The sequence below is a fragment of the Harpia harpyja genome, chromosome 16 (assembly GCF_026419915.1).
Source record: "Harpia harpyja isolate bHarHar1 chromosome 16, bHarHar1 primary haplotype, whole genome shotgun sequence".
In the NCBI taxonomy this organism is placed as follows: Eukaryota; Metazoa; Chordata; class Aves; order Accipitriformes; family Accipitridae; genus Harpia; species Harpia harpyja.
Window position 1 is genome coordinate 14,960,212 of NC_068955.1, and position 16,313 is coordinate 14,976,524.

The window sequence follows — 16,313 nt, forward strand, 5'->3', positions numbered from 1 at the left end:
CTGAGGGACAGCCATGAGTTCTGAAAAGTATTTAATTACTTCAAAGCAGGGTCAACATTAGAGAGCTTCATTTTTGCATGAAAACCTACCACCCCCATCCCCCTCCACCATTTTGCTCTGAGTAGGAAAAACAGCACAACATGTTTGCAGCCTGGAGGGCTTTATTGCACCTTGCCACTTCTGCAGCTCCAGACTTCCTTCTCAAGCCAGTGTTTTGAGCAATATGGGAGCCACTGATGTCAATGGAGAAAGAGAGAGCTTTGTGGTGTGCTGCTGGTGAGCTTCAAAGCATCCAATGAGAAGTGTCATCTTCTGTCCCCCAGCTTTTTACATGTAGGTGTTCTTTGAGACACACTGCTATTAATGACCGTTGCGTAGCGCTTGCACAGATTTGGTAGATAAAATACAGCCTGGTAATACGAGATGACTGTCCACTTCATTTTTCAAGTTCTCACAGCACCACGTGGGTTATGGGTGACCCAATTGTTATTGAGCAAATGAATACAAGAGAAAAGGAGACTTTCTTCATCACTGAGACAAACTATCAGGCTCCCTCAAGCAGCCCTCCTTGCCTTCTAGGTGAATTAGCACCCTGTGTGTCTGTGAATCAGAAAGCCAGACAGCAGAGGACTTCTTGCCAGTGAAAACTGTGGTGACAAGATGGGCTTAAAGCAGAGAGATGTGATTTCCTCTGGGGGAGAAGGAGGGTGAAGTAGAGAGGGAGGAGAGGGAACCAGAGTTTTGCCTTATTCCTCTAAGGGTCGTGTTGCCCCCGTGTTGCACTCTGTCATTATCTGAATTGCTGGAGCATCCTGTCAAATCAGCCTCCTGCATAGATTTTTAAAATCTCTAATTGACACCTGCAAGGTTACAAGTTAGCAGTGTGTCTCCATTTGCCCTGCACTGCCTTTCACAGCTCCTTCCCCTAGCTCCAAGGCGCTGGAGTGCTGCACAGTCAGTAACCTGCCATGATATGAGGCAACCCAGGCTGTAGTTGCGACCCTGTGATGTGACCTGGTGTTTGTGTGACAGAGAAAGCTTCACTTTTTTCCTTTCTCTTTTAACTATTATGCAAATGTTTCTCCATGTTTCCTGTTTATCACAGACTCTGAGCCTCCCTAGACAGGCTATTCTGAGCTTGGCCTGCTTTCTGACAATTGCATCTGCATTAAAGCAAACACCCCTGCAGGGTTTCTCCATTCCCCTGTCCTTGCCAGCTCTGAGCTGGACAGCACTCTGTGGCTTGCAAGCACAGGGATGCGCAAAAAAGGCATGCCGAGGGCTGGCAAAGCTCTGGGGAAGAAGGCAAAGCTGCATGCTATTTCAGGCCTCTTTTATTTTGCCAGTGAATTCAGATACCTCTCCTTTGCTATTGACATGGTGGCTGCTAGGTCCTCCTGAGCCATGCATCAGTAAAATCACTATTGAGTTCTACAGTTTGTGTCCAACCCATATTAATTACTGGCTTCTCTGTGGGGTATAAAAAATGAATAGGATCTGGGAGAGTCACCCATCGGTAATGACTGCAGTAGTAATTTTGAGCAGGTGGTCCATTGCATGTTCTTGTGAACTGTTGTTTTTCTTTGAAAGGGAAAAGAGGCAGAACACTGCTGTAAGATTTCTGAGGATGATCTTTATCAGATTGCTGTTTAGAGAGCTGGGAATCTCTAGTTCTTGAAGTCATACAGCCATTAGTGTCTCACTCCTCTACACAGGGCCAAGGCCTGGACTATGAGAAGTACAGTAATGACACTTCTACTTCATAAAGCCCCTTTTCACTGAAGGATTATACAAAGTCTTACTGAGATGAGTAGATTAGTTTTGTCCTTGGTTTACAGCTAGAAGTGGTAGCAGACTGTGGAAAGCTGACTACTGCTTGTGCTGGAGTGGTGCAACACACCGCTGTACTGAATACATTGTAGTAAAATGCTGCCAGGCACATCAAGTCGGATGCTTTCTGCATACCTGGGGTTGAAATCAAGACCTCCGAAACTATTTCCTCTCAGGGTTTAGTTCCCAGGAAGTTAAAAATATGCACAGAACCTTCCACACTCACACAGTTAAAATTATGAAAGTAAAGTAACTCAGGTTCATTTCTTTTTAATTGGTTCCTAGGGTAAATCTGTAGGTAATAGGGAGATACTTGCTTTCTGGTCTGGTTTTCTCTTATAGAACATAGGCCATGCGGTCCTGTAACTGAATGCCCTCCTCCAAGCAGTAGTGATAAATAACTGCCTCTTCTCATGCTTTAGGACAGTAACCAAGCAGGACCCTGAATGGATGCTGCCATCCATCACTCATTTGGTCTGAATGTATGTTGCCGCCACCACACCCACCAAGAGGTTTTTCAGAAGTGAATCGTCGATGCAGTTAGACAGCGCATCTGCAGGGAATTTCATCTTTCACAGGCAGGATATCCCCCAGGAGGGAGAACGGGGTTGGATGATCCGTGCCATAGCTAGTGGAATGGTCACATTGCCCATGTTATACCTGGTCTCCCCCATCCAAAGGGAACTTTGTTGGAGTTCCAGTTTCTGAGCAGATGCAGTACATGGTGCTGGTGGTGAACCTCAGTGCTTACTATTGGAAGGGTGTTATGGGAGTCCGTGCTTCTTCTGTTTTGTTTTTCCTCATTCTTGAAGCAAATCCAACTTTATAAATTATAGGGCTGAACAAGCCCTCTGCAAATATCAGTGCATATCTTGTAAGAGAAAAGAGTAACAGGTCTTTTTGAAGAGGAGACGAAAATGGAATAAACTAGCTCTCTCCCTGTTTTTTTGGTGGAATAGCTGTACAGTTGAAATCTACCCAACTTTCGTTTCCTATTTGTATAAGCGCCTTTCATCTAAGTGCTGGTCATGAGTAAGTTACGCCTACAGAGCTGTCACCATCAAGTACTGTGTATCACTGAATTCATAGCAGTTCTGGCAGTGCTGAACTGCGTACATACATGTTTACATGCATTCCCCACTTCTCTGAAGGAGCTATTTCCAGATATCCCAAGTGTGGAAGTGGATCTCAGATGACTTTTAACTCTGCAGAGAGGAATACGTGTCTTTGAAAGACTAAGATTGACACATGTACAAACACCCTTTCTTCCATCCTGATATGTGAGGAAGGCCAAGGGTGATGTTGTGTGAGAGTTGCTTTTGCTGGTTTTGTGTGGTGGTGTAGAGGAAGAGAGATCTGGGGCGATAACCAACGTGCTGGGAAATCCTCTTCCTCTGCAGAGTGCTGGAAAACTACTGTTTTCTAATTTCCTGCTGAGTATCTTACTAGCATTCAGGGAAAGTTGTCTGTGTTCAGGCTTAGCAGAGGATGATATCTCAGGAAATTAAAGGACATCAAGAGCTAAAGGTGTACTGGGGCAAGTTCCTAATTACTCATCTGATCCCTGCAGGGGAGATGTTAAGGGATGGTTTTGTAGTTTGTTCATGTTTTGTTAGCATAGCAGCTCCAGGACAATCAGTTATTTGAAGGACTGGAAAAAACCCTACCTAGTTGTCCTTGTTTGCTCTTTAGGTCCTTTTCCTGCCTTTGTGGATTCCTGGAAATTTGTCTTGCCCAACTGTGCAATGCTTAGACTGTGTCTTGTTGCAGAGTTTATTTCAGTTATCTACAGTCTCAACAGTGCTACATTAACTCCCTTTGAGTTAGCCTAGGTCAAATCAGAGTGGTTACAGTGTGGCTTTGAGCAGCACAGAGCAATTTTGCTAGCAGCTTAGGAATTGCACTGACTCCATCTCTAATGAATACCCTTAGTAAATTCAAGTTAAAAGCACCACAGCAGTCATGATAGGAATTTTGGGTGAGAACACGGCTTGCAGTAATTACACGGACTTAGTCACAACTTATTAACTCTGTGTTGAAGATGCTCTTAGAAGTACCCATGCTCGGACAGATTGGGAATTGAGAGAAAGCACAGTCTTAAGCTTGAGGCTCTGAACACTATGTCTCCAGTAATCGAGTTTAATTTCTTGTTGTGCCTTGTACTTCTTAGGTCACTTCTTATATTTCTTTCCCTTTCTGTGTCTCAGTTCTGCAGCTATAAAATCACATTGCTGTCTGTCTTCTGCTCTTTGTCTCCCCTGCATACACTGCAAGTTCTTCAGGATGGGGATTTTCTAATATTAAGTGTGCAATATGTAGTGCAGCATGGCCACACCTGTGTCTGTGGGAGGTCAGGAGAGCCCTAAGTGACATCTTAGAGTTTCTGTACTTTGAGAATATGTCACTGACTTTGGATTGTGAGGCAGGGACAGCCTTGAATGCTCATATATCTCCTACATCTAATTCCCTTCGGTAGATTCGGGACTTTTTTTTCAACCTTGACATTTTGCTGGTTTTCTGTTCTGCAGGGCAGGGAGTGCTGAGGCTGAATGAATTGAATTTTTCTTAAATTATGTGAGTGCTAAATAAGATACATTATTATAAGTTGCTGTATCCTCTGCGTATAAAGAGGAGTGGAAAATGGATAAATGGGAAGAAAATGTGTGATAATATCTAATGTATTCTAAGACCAAGCTTCTAATCTTCTCTATTTCTTTTTGTTTCTTCCAGGTGGAGCGGGAAATAGCCATCCTGAAGTTGATAGAACATCCCCACGTTTTAAAGCTGCATGATGTTTATGAAAATAAAAAATATTTGTAGGTATTACTGGCTTTTGCCAGAGAAAGGGGAAGGGAGGGAGATGAGGGTTTTGGAACTTGGTAATGTTTCTGAAAAAATGGAGCAGGGTGTGTTTTCACCTTCATCTGGTGTCTGTATGATATTTGGTACTTGGATGAGGGAGGAACACTCCCTATTTCTTTGGCTTTTCTCGTTTTCTTCTCTGTGCCTATATGCTGCTTCTTTTCCTACTTAAAATGGAGGAGAGAGGACAAACTAACGTTTTCTATCAAACAGCAAGAAGGGAGAAAGGTTTGTACCTTTAAGATCTGGAACCATTTTGAATCAAAACTGTAACAGACCATTACAGTGGATAATTTGGAAAACCTCCCTTGCCTAATAGTTTTCATTGAAACCCTCAACTCTTACTAACAATATTTTAAATTTGCCCCATCAATAACAGTTTTTGGTTTTAAGGGCTGCTGAAATATGATGGTTCTGCAGTAAGAGTAAAGTAGCAAAACCTTTTTTTTTTTTTTCAGATCATTGCCAGTGCAGACAGGGATGTTGTCCACAGAGTCATTTTAGCTTGACAGGGCACTAGATATGTTGAATCTGTTGTCAAACAAACAGGCCACATTAATCTTGGCACAACAGGAAAAAAAATCAATGTTCTCCAAATGGTAAAGGGCAATCCAGTAGGGAACTCAGTGTTATTTTCAGCTGTTTAACAGGTTATTGCAAGTAGAAGAGAGTGGTTAAAAAAAAAATGAAAACTGTTTTTAAAAACTACCATCCATTGGTGACCACTCCTTAATGTCACAACACAAGAAGGGAATGACTGCTTACCCAAAGAAAGTGTGTTGAGTGGAGGTAACAACTCCTCATGGACAATTCAGCCAGTCTCATTACTGGAGCAATGAATTCCTATTCCGAGAAGTGAGGCCTTTGTGCCTAAGGGTTAGCTTAGTAGAGCAGGCAATAATTTCTTTTGGATTCCCCATCCTCCTTTGGGGTAGAGCCTGCCATCCGCAGTGAAATGTGGTTGCCAGAGTGAGCTCATGCAGGCACTGGGTGGGGGCTGGCTCAGCTGTTCTCTGAGCTGCATGCCGAGTGCTCTATTCTCAGTGGCATAAATGGTCACAGCTCCATTAAGTCCAGTTTGCCCCAGCTGAGGACAGAGGCCCAGATCTAACACAGCCTGGTCTGCATGCAGCAGAAGGGTAGCAAAGGAAAATGAGGGTTTACAGACAGTAAGTTCTCCTTTAATCCTGAAAAGAGTAAGAGTACATTCCTCTGTATTTTGGTTTAAAGCAGGGGTAGGATGAGGCCCCAGGCTTTCTTTTGGTTAAGAGAGAGGGAATATTCTTCTTTGCGATCCTTGTTTATTTGTATGTTGTGTAATCTTATCTTTACATGCATAAACACATATGCACTTGCATAAACACATCATACAACTGATGTGTTCAGGTAGGTGTAGTATACTGAGCAGTGGAGACAATGTATGAATACATGAAGAAGAAAGGCCATGATCATCACTTGGATTGAGGGGATGGGTTATAGAGGTGCTGAAGCTTTCTTCTTGCTCTGAATGCCTGTGAAGCTGAGCTCTTCTTCTTTACCCCAAAAAACTTGGGGGCTCTTTTGCTCCATGTGGAAAATGCGTAGTGCTCAGAGCAGTGGGGATGGTCTTACACCAAGATTTCAAAAAAATTACTGCATTCCTTGGCAGGAAAATATCTTCCTACTGAAAATCACCTTGAAAAGGGAAGCATCCCATATCTTTAAGCTGTATCTGGATATCCTGGCTTCTAAAAAATGTTGGGCTCCAAAGCGTGCTTTGCCAGTGACTGTTTAGCCTTTAACAATCACTAAGTCTTCTTTGTGCTGTAGCTCCTCTGCTTGTAAGATTGAGAGGTCCACATCTCCCCGCAAAGGTACTGAATCCCTCTGCTGAAAGACACTGACTCTGTGAAAGAGCCAATGACTGTTAATTACATTTCTTTTTTTATTAGTCACTATTTTAAAGAAAAGGTACAATGCAGAGCTTCTGCCAACCCTCCGTGTTCAAAATTAGAAACAGCCGTGGCCTTGGATAAATCTAAGAGGTGGAAGAGAGTGCCTGTGGAGGAGTGAAGCGTTACAAGTGTGTTGGGGCTGAGGAGTGTGTATACATGTACTTTCCCAAATACTAAGACACAGTGACCTCTAGTTTTCACCAGCATCAAAAAAGAGATTGCGCTCTGGTTGTGGCAGCACCTTTCCATCATGCATGCCATCTCAGCAGTAACGGTAGTGGCATGGTTTCAGAGGAGCTCATGAATTATGGGTGATATTTCAGAAGCTGGAGACTAATCACGATGCAGCACTGGGGAGTATTTCCTCGATAAATGTTCATTTCACAAATCATGTTTGACTTTTGGTTTATGATTTAATTTGTGACAAAGGGCTTTGGTTGAGTAGATTCCTAATGCGACCATGAATCAAACCCCTTTTCCACAGTTTATTTAACACTGAAAATGAGTTTTAAAAAAAAATAATAATAATCTGTTAGCGTATGTGTGTTAGCCTAGCAGTCATTTTCTGTTTGTTTTGGTAGTTTTTTTACCAAGATGGTTGGAGAGATGGAGATAGCTATGAACTCTTAAGATTTCCAGGTCTTTTTCCAGCATTTTGAGTTGTCTTATTTAGTAAGACTGTGGACTACAGTTCTAGATGCATAGGGGAAATGCAGCTGCACCGTGGCTCTCTGCATGTGTGCTGATATACCACCTCAGATATACATTATGTTAGCTAAACTAGCGGTATTACTGACAGTTGAATTATTTCACATTTGTTGTATGATCACACTCATGGCCCTCAAGCAAGATTGAGAGTCCACAGTAACAGATAATTTAGAAATAGCTACAGACAATCTATGCCTCCCTCTCTCCCATCATATAATGCTAATAGACAAAACAGCCAGGAAGGGGGGATCGTCCTCCCATTTTAAAGATCAAGAATGAGTTAAAATAGCCTGGTACGGGGTAAGCCCAGGGTTGTTTAAGAACTTATATTGCTGGTTCATAATAGGGAATGATCAATGAGCTACCAAAATTTGTGTGTGCACCAGTCATTTTGACTAACCACGTTCAAACAGTCAGGAATTTTAGGGAAATGTAAATAACCTAAGGGAATGAGCAAGGCGATAACAAAGCTAATAACAGTTTTGGTGTGTTCTGTAATGCATATCAGAGGGGAAACACTCCTTTGGTGATACGGCTTCTGCATTGCAAATAAACTGTGTGAACCTTGGTGATGGTCCTCTTTTCTCTCTGCTATGTATAGAAAAGGTCTTTCCTGAACTGGCCCTAGACAGGATTAGTGTAGCAACTGGAGACGAAGACAGAGTTCCTACACTGTTAGCAGCACTACCACTGTGCATGAGCAGGAGGTTCTCATTAGCAGACTTGTTGAGGATTAAATAAGAGGAAACATGCAAAGCCCAGTCCTTCATGAGTGAAGCGGTTGGCTCAGATTTTTTCTAGGAAGCAATCTTATGCTTTATTTTTAAATGTCTGATATGTACATTTACTGCATTTTATGCAGTAAATTCGGCATTCCTTTTGATCTTAGAAAAGCAGTCGTCCCACTGTTGGAGGAGCTGTTAGCATGGCAACCTAAGTGCCATCATATATATAGTCCACAGGAGAGAGACCTTCTCTTTCCAGAGGGGATAAAGCTGACTGATACAGTTTTGCTGCAGAACTCCCAACAGGGGTGGCATTATCCATTTGATATCATTTGTTTAGCTGTTTAGTTTAAATTGTCAGGGGTTTGGCGGGGAGTGGAAACGAGATAGAATAAAGACATCCTAGGACCACTCCATGCCCTTTTCTTTCAGATGTTTATACTAGTATTTTTTGATTCCCTTTCCATCAATGCCTGTATATATGTCTGTAAATTTCTATTTATAGGTGAATACAGATATTTGTGTATATATGTGTGGATTTATATTGATTGATTTTCAAATCTTCACAGTTAAGATTTCAAATTCTCAAATTTTGTGGGAGCATTTATTTTAAATCTCTATGTTGTCCAACTTGATCAGCATTTTAAACAAGAATCTGGTTTGAGAGAAGGAATGGACATCAGAATATCGTTCTCTGAAATGTGCCATGCATTCATCAGCTCCTTTTCCAAGCACAAGTCCCTTTCTCATCATTCAGCAGTACAGTGCTATCACTGGGCAAGTGTCCAAGCCTTATTGCAATGTACATAATACACATTGCTTCCCAATGAGCCAGATAACAAAACTAAAATGTCCTCCTACCCGCGTACAACTCAGGTTTCTGGCTTATACAAGATCAGCTGACAGCAGAAGTCAAAGACTTAAAACTCTGGTGGTGTCTGCAGAGGCATTCATGCTGCCAGTCCTCTCCTGCAGGGTTTTCCTGTAATTCTCGGGGGTTTTTGTTGAAAACTAATTGTGAGGTGCCAGAGGATGCAAGAAAGAGAAAAAAGGGTTCTGAGTGTTCTTCTGTTATTGGTAGCCCAGGACTTTGACATTCAAGCCATCTGTAGGGAAAGTTGTCTAAAGGCAGAAGGAGAGTTCAGAAAGTTGGAGCAGCTCCAAGGGCTCAGCACTGAAAATTAATTTTGTGGTAGGTATCCTTCTTGGTAGTCTGCTTGTGGGGTGTCAGATGCTGTGGATATGGGAAAAGAAAATAGAACGGGATTGGAAGACAAAATGATGTTCTACCTGAGCCTTGATTAGAATTACGAGAAATATAACCAGCTACTTTGACCCCTTTTCTTCTGCTGTTGACTTGTTTTAGTACTGTCATGAATTACAAGTGCATGTAGCCAAAGGAAAGCCAGTCAGCTGTAGGTGTGGAGCCAGCACATGTGAGGTTTTGAGTCAAGGGTGGGCCTGGAGACGAGGAGCTGGATAGTGGCCAGGGGAAGGGGAGGGAGTGCTGCACTGAGGATAGGTGTCACTGCTTGCAGGAGGCATGCCAGCCTGGCACAAAGCAGGGCTTGCGCAGAGGTGGTGGCGATGGTTAATACTAGACCGTATGCAACATGGTCTTAATAAGCTCTACCCAAAAGCCTGACTGTATCTTCTGCTCACTGCCTGACATGTGTGCTTGCGTACCATCCAGGCCATGATGCTGGGCTTGGGAGAAAACAGGCCCATAGTGGAGCAATTCTGTGACGTGAGCAAAGGTCAAGGGGAGATGTAATTCCAGAGCCACAGTACATTTACGTGCCTAATTTCTCTTTCAGGCTTCAGTAGGCAACATTGTGTGTGTCTGGGCCCTAGCTGTTAAAGGAAAGGCCACTTAGCTCTGAAAAAAAAAAACCCAAAGTATATGGTCACTAGCAGAATTGCAGCAGTGAGCTGATGGGTGTTGTCTCAGCTCTGCCCGTCCTGTGCTGAGGATCCCTCTGGCTGGATCCATTCCATATCATGTGCCCAAATGGGATGGCTGCTGCAGTGCCTTGGCATACATGACTACACACTGTGAAGGCAGTGCTCAAAACATCTTTCACACCCAATAAATCAAAGGTACAGAGTGCAATAGCATAATCTCCTACTACCTCTCTTTTCCCCAAAAGCCCCAACCTGTTCATGTCCAAACATGATGAGCAATCAAATACAATCTCCATTCAAACAAGCAGACTAAAGTTAAAATTGTCTTTTGGAAAAAAAAAAACCTAACACATGCACATTTTCTTGCAGGCGAGGAAAAAATAAAAAAAAAAAAGAGTTCCTGGCCTGGTGCCAAATTAGGGTTTAAAAATTCATGCCCACCATAAGAATTTATATAACTTCTGAATAATTTATAGGCTGCACCAATAACAAGGGGCTTAATATCTGATAGAGATTATTTAATCAATAGAAAACAGTGCAGTGAAAAAACCGTCAAAGAACTACAACATGTCAATCTGGGCTGGGCAACTTTTAACCTCTTCCCTGCTAGACATACATCTGTTCATATATATTTATAGAAGGACATTTTGCAAGTAGGGTGGTAGCATGGAAGAGGAGTCGCCAGGACTTTTTTCTTCTAGAGGCTTGTCTTTGGCAGTCTGCCGTTCCAGACAGACCCCTTGCTGATTCACCAGAGCTTTGAAATGTAATGAGTTTTCTAGCTCTTAGCTGAATTGGTCAAAAGGAGTAGTTAGTTTTCCATGAATAATCTGCTGGGGATTGTGGGTTACTGTGAGATGGTTCAGAGTTCATCAAGATTGATGGCAGTGCCTAGCACATGCCATTTGTGGTGCAGCTGTTTCCATTTGTGTTTGATTCTGTGGTCAAACTTCATGAGTTTTTTACGGATGTGGGCACTAATAAACATAGGGACAGAAAAGAACTGAAGACATATAGGCCTTTGACACTGTCTCTCATGGCATACTCCTTGAGAAGCTGGCGTCTCGTGGCCTGGATAAGTGCACTATTCACTGGGTGAAAAACTGGCTGGATGGCCGAGCCCAGAGGGTAGTGGTGAATGGGGTAAAATCCAGTTGGCGGCGGGTCACAAGTGGTGTTCCCCAGGGCTCGGTTTTGGGCCCTGTTCTGTTTAATATCTTTATCAATGATTTGGATGAGGGGATTGAGTGCACCCTCAGCAAGTTTGCAGACGACACCAAGTTGGGAGGCAGGGTCGATCTGCTTGAGGGTAGGGAGGCTCTACAGAGAGATCTGGACAGGCTGGATCAATGGGCTGAGGCCAATCGTATGAAGTTTAACAAGGCCAAGTGCCGGGTCCTGCACTTGGGTCACAGCAACCCCATGCAGCGCTACAGGCTTGGGGAAGAGTGGCTGGAAAGCTGCCCAGCAGAGAAAGACCTGGGGGTGCTGGTTGACAGCCGGCTGAATATGAGCCAGCAGTGTGTCCAGGTGGCCAAGAAGGCCAATCGCATCCTGGCCTGTATCAGGAACAGTGTGGCCAGCAGGAGCAGGCAGGTGGTTGTTCCCCTGTACTCAGCACTGGTGAGGCCGCACCTCGAGTACTGTGTTCAGTGTTGGGCCCCTCACTACAGGAAAGACATAGAGCTGCTAGAGCGTGTCCAGAGAAGGGCAACCAAGTTGGTGAGGGGCCTTGAGCACAAGTCTTATGAGGAGCGGCTGAGGGATCTGGGGTTGTTCAGTCTAGAAAAGAGGAGGCTGAGGGGAGACCTTATCGCTCTCTACAACTACCTGAAAGGGGGTTGTAGTGAGGTGGGTGTTGGTCTCTTCTGTCAGGTGGCTGGAGATAGGACAAGAGGAAATGGCCTCAAGTTGAGGCAAGGGAGATTGAGGTTAGATATTAGGAAAAATTTTTTTACTGAGAGGGTTGTCAAACATTGGAATGGCCTGCCCAGGGAAGTGGTTGATTCACCATCCCTGGAGGTATTCAAAAAGCGAGTGGACAGGGTACTCCAGGGCATGGTTTAGGGGGCATGGTTAATGGTTGGACTCGATGATCTTGAAGGTCTTTTCCAACCTAAATGATTCTATGATTCTATGATTTTATAAAGGAGATTCCTACCTGACTCATGTCCCTGGCCTCAGTAATTGCTTAGACATCTGCATCAACTCCAAAGTGTCTTGATCCATGCCATGTTCCCCAGTTTTAGGATTATGCTTATGATTTTTATATAGTAATCAACTATTAAGTGATAAAACAGAGTAGTTGAGCTTCTCAGCAGGTCTGGTCATTTCATGAAATATCTTACCCATAGGCATCACAAAACGTAAACTCTTGAGCATAGAGGAAGCAAGCAGGAACTCTCCTGATTTTTCTTGTCTTTGTGTATATCTCTTTCTATATAACTGCATCTGGGTTTTGCATCTTGCTGGAGTGCACACCTGAAGTTGTGCATCTTAAAAGCTAGCCAGTGCCACATGAATATCCAGTCTAACTTCTGGCATAGTAAAAGTCCTATAACATCACCCAGTGGTGTGTGATGGTACCTAGTGGTACCCATTCAGGCTCATGTAGGAGACCAACCTACTTGTTTAGGTTTAAGCAAGGTTGTGCATCGTGTGTGTAAATATCGTACCATTTAATAAAAAATGGATTATTAACTGGTTCCCTAACAGACAGCTAATTGCATGCCCTGAATGGACAAATTTTCTGTTGCCTGACCAAAACAAGAAGCTGAGTGAATTGAACGCCATTCCTAGGGCACCAGAGACTATTTCTTGTTACTGTTATTTTTTTGCATTTTTAATACTTACTTGAAATGCTTTGTGTTTCAGTATGAGCTTTCATCTAAAGATCTCTATCCATTTAATGCTTTTATAATAATAAATACATTTGTATTGCCCCAGAGGACCTAATTCGTGTAGCTGTGAATGTCTCGTAAATTGTCTTCATCTATAAGGCTGAGAAAACAGGAGCTGCATACCCACAGTGGGATGTATAGTGATGGGCCACTGTGGGCAATCCCATCTGGCAAGAATTCTAGTATTTCACACCATTCTTGCTAATGGCTTAAAACCAGCTTTTGTTCTTTACAGATCATAACTGGTGTGTTTGGGGTTTTTTTTTTGTTGTTATTTTGCCATAAATATCTGGTATTGCATGGTCCTTGTGTTCTCTGTGCCAGTTAGTTTTTCTTTAACAGCATTTTTCCAGGCATTGCTCAGAACCAGCCTGTTTCTTTTGTTACAGTCCTGCTTTGGAGGTAGCATGTAGCTGCCTTGCCTCAGTGAGAGCTCTGTGAGTTATTCCTCAAAGCTCCCTAAGGCTTGGGCAAAGGCACACTTTAATAAGTTGTAGCATAGTCCACCAGATGGAAAGGAGAAATCACCAGAAGTGTCTTTGTTGCTGTTTTAAGTGATGTCTTCATAGTATTGTAGCACAAAGGCAATCTGGTCATGGAGACGACCTTGCTGTGCTGGCACTGGCCAAGAATGGGACAAAAAGAGAGCCTATGCCCTAGTCAGCTTACAATCCGAAACACAGAGCAACTGTTGGAAACCCTGTGATGGGCAAGTCGAAGCTATTGTCAAGCATCACAGCAAAGAACAATCTTCAGGAAGGAGCTGAAGAAAAATGATGATGTAGCTCTGTCATTAACAATGATGGCTCTTCCAGGTGTTGGGGGGGGGAGTTGTGGGAGCACAGAATCGTTTGCCTCGATATTTAACAAGTGGATGGTGGAACCTGGCTTTGGAGGCTGGTCAGAGACAGAAGTCAACCTCAAAGGCCAAAGAAGAGATTCTAGATTGGTTACAGAAGGGGCTACAAGGTATCTAGAAGTGAAGGCAGCTGGTTCATGTTAGATATACCATAAAAAAGGAGACAATGCAGGCATGGAAGGAGTGGTCAAAGTGGAAAGCTAAGAAAATGGTATTGCAGTGATGATCTGGTACCTATTTTGAATCGCCAGCAGTGGGGCAAGAATGTATTTATCAAAGTGAAAGAGATTATGATGAATTAATTTAGATGCAAGATACCTAGCTAAAATTAGACATAAAATTTTAGCCATGTGGGTGGATAGGAGAACCGTTATCTTAGAGGTATAATAAAGAAAACATCTAAAAGATACCAGTACAACCAAGTTGTAGGGACCTGAAGAAAGCCTGAATCACAAGGTAACACCTGCAGTACAAGCCTGAATTGTGATCAAACAAGCAGCGTTATCCCTAGGGGCAGAGAAAGGAAGAAGTGGAATGAGGTGGCAAGGCTAAGAGTTCTGTTTTAGTCTTGTTGTGTTTGAGCTGATGATAGGACAGCTAAAGACGTTAGAGATGAAAACCAGCATCTTAGTTTATTCAGAAGAAAAGGAAGAAAACTGTTCTGATTTTTTATCTGAGTGTCTAAATTTTACAAATTTTTTTGTGTGTTTTGGGGCAGAAGTCACAGCTTTTTTTTTTTTTTTAACTTCTGGTAGTGGCATCATAAATCCTCACAGCCCTGTCAGGTAGTTAGCATAGTTGGATACAACCAAAAAATATGGTGGTTATAGACAAAATTGTTGTTGATCATCGCATATTTATTGATCATTCCCAGGGGAAAATGGACCATCCTCTGTGTTTCTAGGAGTCCTACTGACATGCAGGATTTAGAAAAGACTAAAATGACTTGAAGGATGCAGGAATGATGTGAAACTGGTGGGCTGTCACACCTGGTGATCTGCAGAATACAGACAAGTTGGGGTAATGAGGAGGAGAAGAGTAGTGCTACAGAACAAGCCACAGTCAGCCATGGGAAGGCTACTGTGAGTTAGAGAGTTCTGGAGCCTGTGCTGGTTCCTGGTATAGCCAGAATCTGAGGGGCACAAAATAGAACCATAGAATGGAATCATAGAATCATTTAGGTTGGAAAAGACCTTCAGGATCATCGAGTCCACCCACTAAACCATGTTATGGAGTAGTTTAAGACCACATTTGTCCACATTCATCTTGGCAACTCCATCTCTTTCACATGCAGAAATCACCCCTCCTTTGCTATATTGTTTAGTTTTCATTATTACTTCTTTACTGTTTTGGTTCCTGAAAGAGTGGATAAAATGAACCAAAAAGAAAGGAAGGAAAGAGCCTAGGATTATTCTAAGCTTGCTTTTATAAGCTGCATGCACCTCTCTGATATGATATGTAGTTGGTCATTTGAGGTTAGGAACTTAATAGCTTTTATTGGGGAGGTGGTGATGATGGGATGCAGATGGAAAAATGACAAAGGGACTAGATAGAGTGCTGCTGCATGCAATCTCTGCTTCTCTCCAATAGGCGAAATTATTCTTGTATTACATGGTTGGCTTCTTTGTTTTTAAAGACCAAAGTCTTGTCTCCTTCAGGCTCTGAAACTTAACCAGAGATTTTTAGTTTCAAGTCTTGGCTTGTAGCAGGGACATGAGATATGCAAGACGTGGACCTTGGTGTCTTTATACAAGCAAGCTGTGGCCTGTGAAAATTTTTGCAGCCTCTTAAAGAATATATCTAGTGAAGAAAACAAGTAATTGAGAATTTATTTTTAACACCCATACATTTGGCTTCATATTGAGTTGCAGAAGCCTGTTTTTTTCTTGCTTTTCCAGTGTCCTGGCAAGCAGAGGGGGAATTGGTGGTGGGGACAGCATGGAGTAGAAGGCACAAGGGACCACAGGTCCTAATCCCAGCTCTGATACTGGGTGACTGTAACCCTGGGCAAGTCACTTTGCTTCACAGTTCCTTATCAGTAAAGAACAGGAGGTTAATACTTGTAAAGCTTCTCTCATGTGAAATGCAAGGATTAGAAGAGGTGGTGTGTGTCAAGAGCATCCAAGATGTGAGAGCTAAGTGCTCTTACAGAGCCTTTTGTCCTAAAATATCTCTTCTCTGTATTATCACAGCAGGTAGTGTGCATGCTGCCAGCCAGAGGCTGGGTCTTTCCTTTCCTTGAATCTCCTTGCAATGGCTATTTACAGAGCAGGGTTTCCTACATTTTTACAGGGGGAAAACTGATACTGTCAATCTTACGTAGACAGGATTTTAAAAAAAAGCTTCATTCACCAGTAAGGTACTTTCATCTCCAAATGTAATAGGAGACTAGTTCTGGTTACTGTCCTGGGATTTTTATAATTCGCTCACTTGCTTAGAATAAATGGGAAAAGTAGTACTGTAGTGAGATGAGAACCTGTCATATCTGGAAGAGATAAAAGGGAAGGGGAAATTCAGGCAAATACTTCTTAGTGGTTTTTCTCCCCTACAGGCTATGTGTTATTTACCTTCTCCTAGATCCTCCAAGAGT

General features: G+C 42.8%; 1 protein-coding gene across 14 annotated transcripts in view; it reads left to right on the top strand.

Moving 5' to 3' along the window:
- BRSK2 (BR serine/threonine kinase 2) overlaps nt 1-16,313 on the top strand; it is a 324,688-nt gene that overhangs the window by 211,401 nt on the left and 96,974 nt on the right. For all 14 annotated transcript variants that reach the window (XM_052811057.1, XM_052811058.1, XM_052811061.1 and 11 more), the window contains exon 3: nt 4,561-4,646. In XM_052811057.1, the coding sequence (XP_052667017.1) occupies nt 4,561-4,646 (86 nt within the window). The remainder of the gene's footprint in view (nt 1-4,560; nt 4,647-16,313) is intronic.